The sequence below is a fragment of the Gigantopelta aegis genome, chromosome 13, assembly GCF_016097555.1.
Source record: "Gigantopelta aegis isolate Gae_Host chromosome 13, Gae_host_genome, whole genome shotgun sequence".
In the NCBI taxonomy this organism is placed as follows: Eukaryota; Metazoa; Mollusca; class Gastropoda; order Neomphalida; family Peltospiridae; genus Gigantopelta; species Gigantopelta aegis.
In genome coordinates, this window is record NC_054711.1 from 34715372 (window position 1) to 34716788 (window position 1417).

General features: G+C 44.6%; 1 protein-coding gene across 1 annotated transcript; it reads left to right on the plus strand.

Moving 5' to 3' along the window:
• Positions 1–571: 571 nt before the first annotated feature.
• On the plus strand, positions 572–1417 carry LOC121387285 (piggyBac transposable element-derived protein 4-like). Its single transcript, XM_041518307.1, has one exon. It carries the CDS (start codon positions 572–574, stop codon positions 1415–1417), a length of 846 nt encoding a protein of 281 aa, XP_041374241.1.

The following is a 1417-nucleotide window of genomic DNA, read 5'->3' on the forward strand; positions in this document are numbered from 1 at the left end:
ATACTCAGTACTTGCTACTTTCCAAAATGGCGACTAGAAACCTTTCTGCTGAGCAAGTTGCCGCTTTGATGATGGAAACAGATGAGGAAAGTGATGATCCTGATATGGATATTAGTGATACTGATTCACTAGATCTTGATACTAACTGGAGCAGTGAAGAAGGTGATACAATGATTTCATCAGACTCATATGTTTCAAGTGACGATGGGGTACAACTGGCAACACGTGGTAGGTCTAGATTTCATGGTGTTCGCACTCGAGGACCTCGTGGTCGTGGAACTCCTGGAAGCGGTGATGACCAGCTAGAGGTCGAAGTGTACGATATCGTGGTCAAGGTAGAGCTGCACTTTTGTTTAATAGACAAGCAGTTTCCAGCCCAGCACCAGGCATGGGATGGAATGGAGCAGGTGGGCGTGGAAATCGTGCTGTCCCAATGCATACATGGTCAGATGTTGCCCAAGATCCACCTGACTTTGCTTGCACTGAAAACTCTGGTCTTAGAATGGATTTACAGGATACATCGCCCGGTGCATATTTTGATTTATTTCTGACACCACAGTTGATAGATAAAATGGTTACAGAAACAAATCGATATGCTGCAGTGGAAATAAACAAGCAATGTCCTTTAAGAAGAGAATCACGTTTGAAATCTTGGAAGGACACAGATGCTAAGGAAATGAAACAGTTCATTGCATTGTTGCTTCACATGGGTCCAAAAACCTTGCCTACTATACAACACTACTGGAGTACTGATGTTCTATACAGTTTGCCATTTTTTGGTGGTGTCATGAGTCGCAACCGTTTCCAACTACTTTTGTGTTTCTGGCATTTTGCAGACAATGATCAGCATAATGACGATCGCCTGTTCAAGATACGCACTGTTCTGGATCATTTTAACGATGTCATGCCGGCTATTTACTATCCAGGGAAAGATCTCTCTATTGATGAGTCCATGGTACTTTGGCGTGGCAAATTGCTGTTTCGCCAGTATATCAAGAATAAACGTCATAAATATGGAATCAAACTCTATGAACTGTGCGAGCCTCGAGGCACTGTTCTGAAGATTCGGGTATACAGTAGCGTCCACGTAACTGATGATGACGGCTATGGTCAAGCTGCTGCAACTGTTCTAGACCTCTTGGACGGCTACCTAGACAAAGGCCATGTGGTGTACACAGATAATTATTACAATTCTGTGAGTCTGGTGAAGAAGATGACAAACCGATCAACCTATCTTTGTAGAACTCTGCGATTTGACAGAAAAGAGCCCTGCCTGCTGTCCACGCCCCAAACCTGTACCCACTTTTCGCTCTTGAACCGGCCCTGGCAGCCATCATACATCCCAACTCTACACCCAGTTAGAGGACTGGAACTGTCCCTGCCTGCTGTCCACGCCCCATCAGTATACACAGTATAA

Bases quoted from the DNA above. Each gene is read 5' to 3' on its own strand.
- LOC121387285 (XM_041518307.1), top strand. From the start codon at position 572: ATGGTTACAGAAACAAATCGATATGCTGCAGTGGAAATAAACAAGCAA.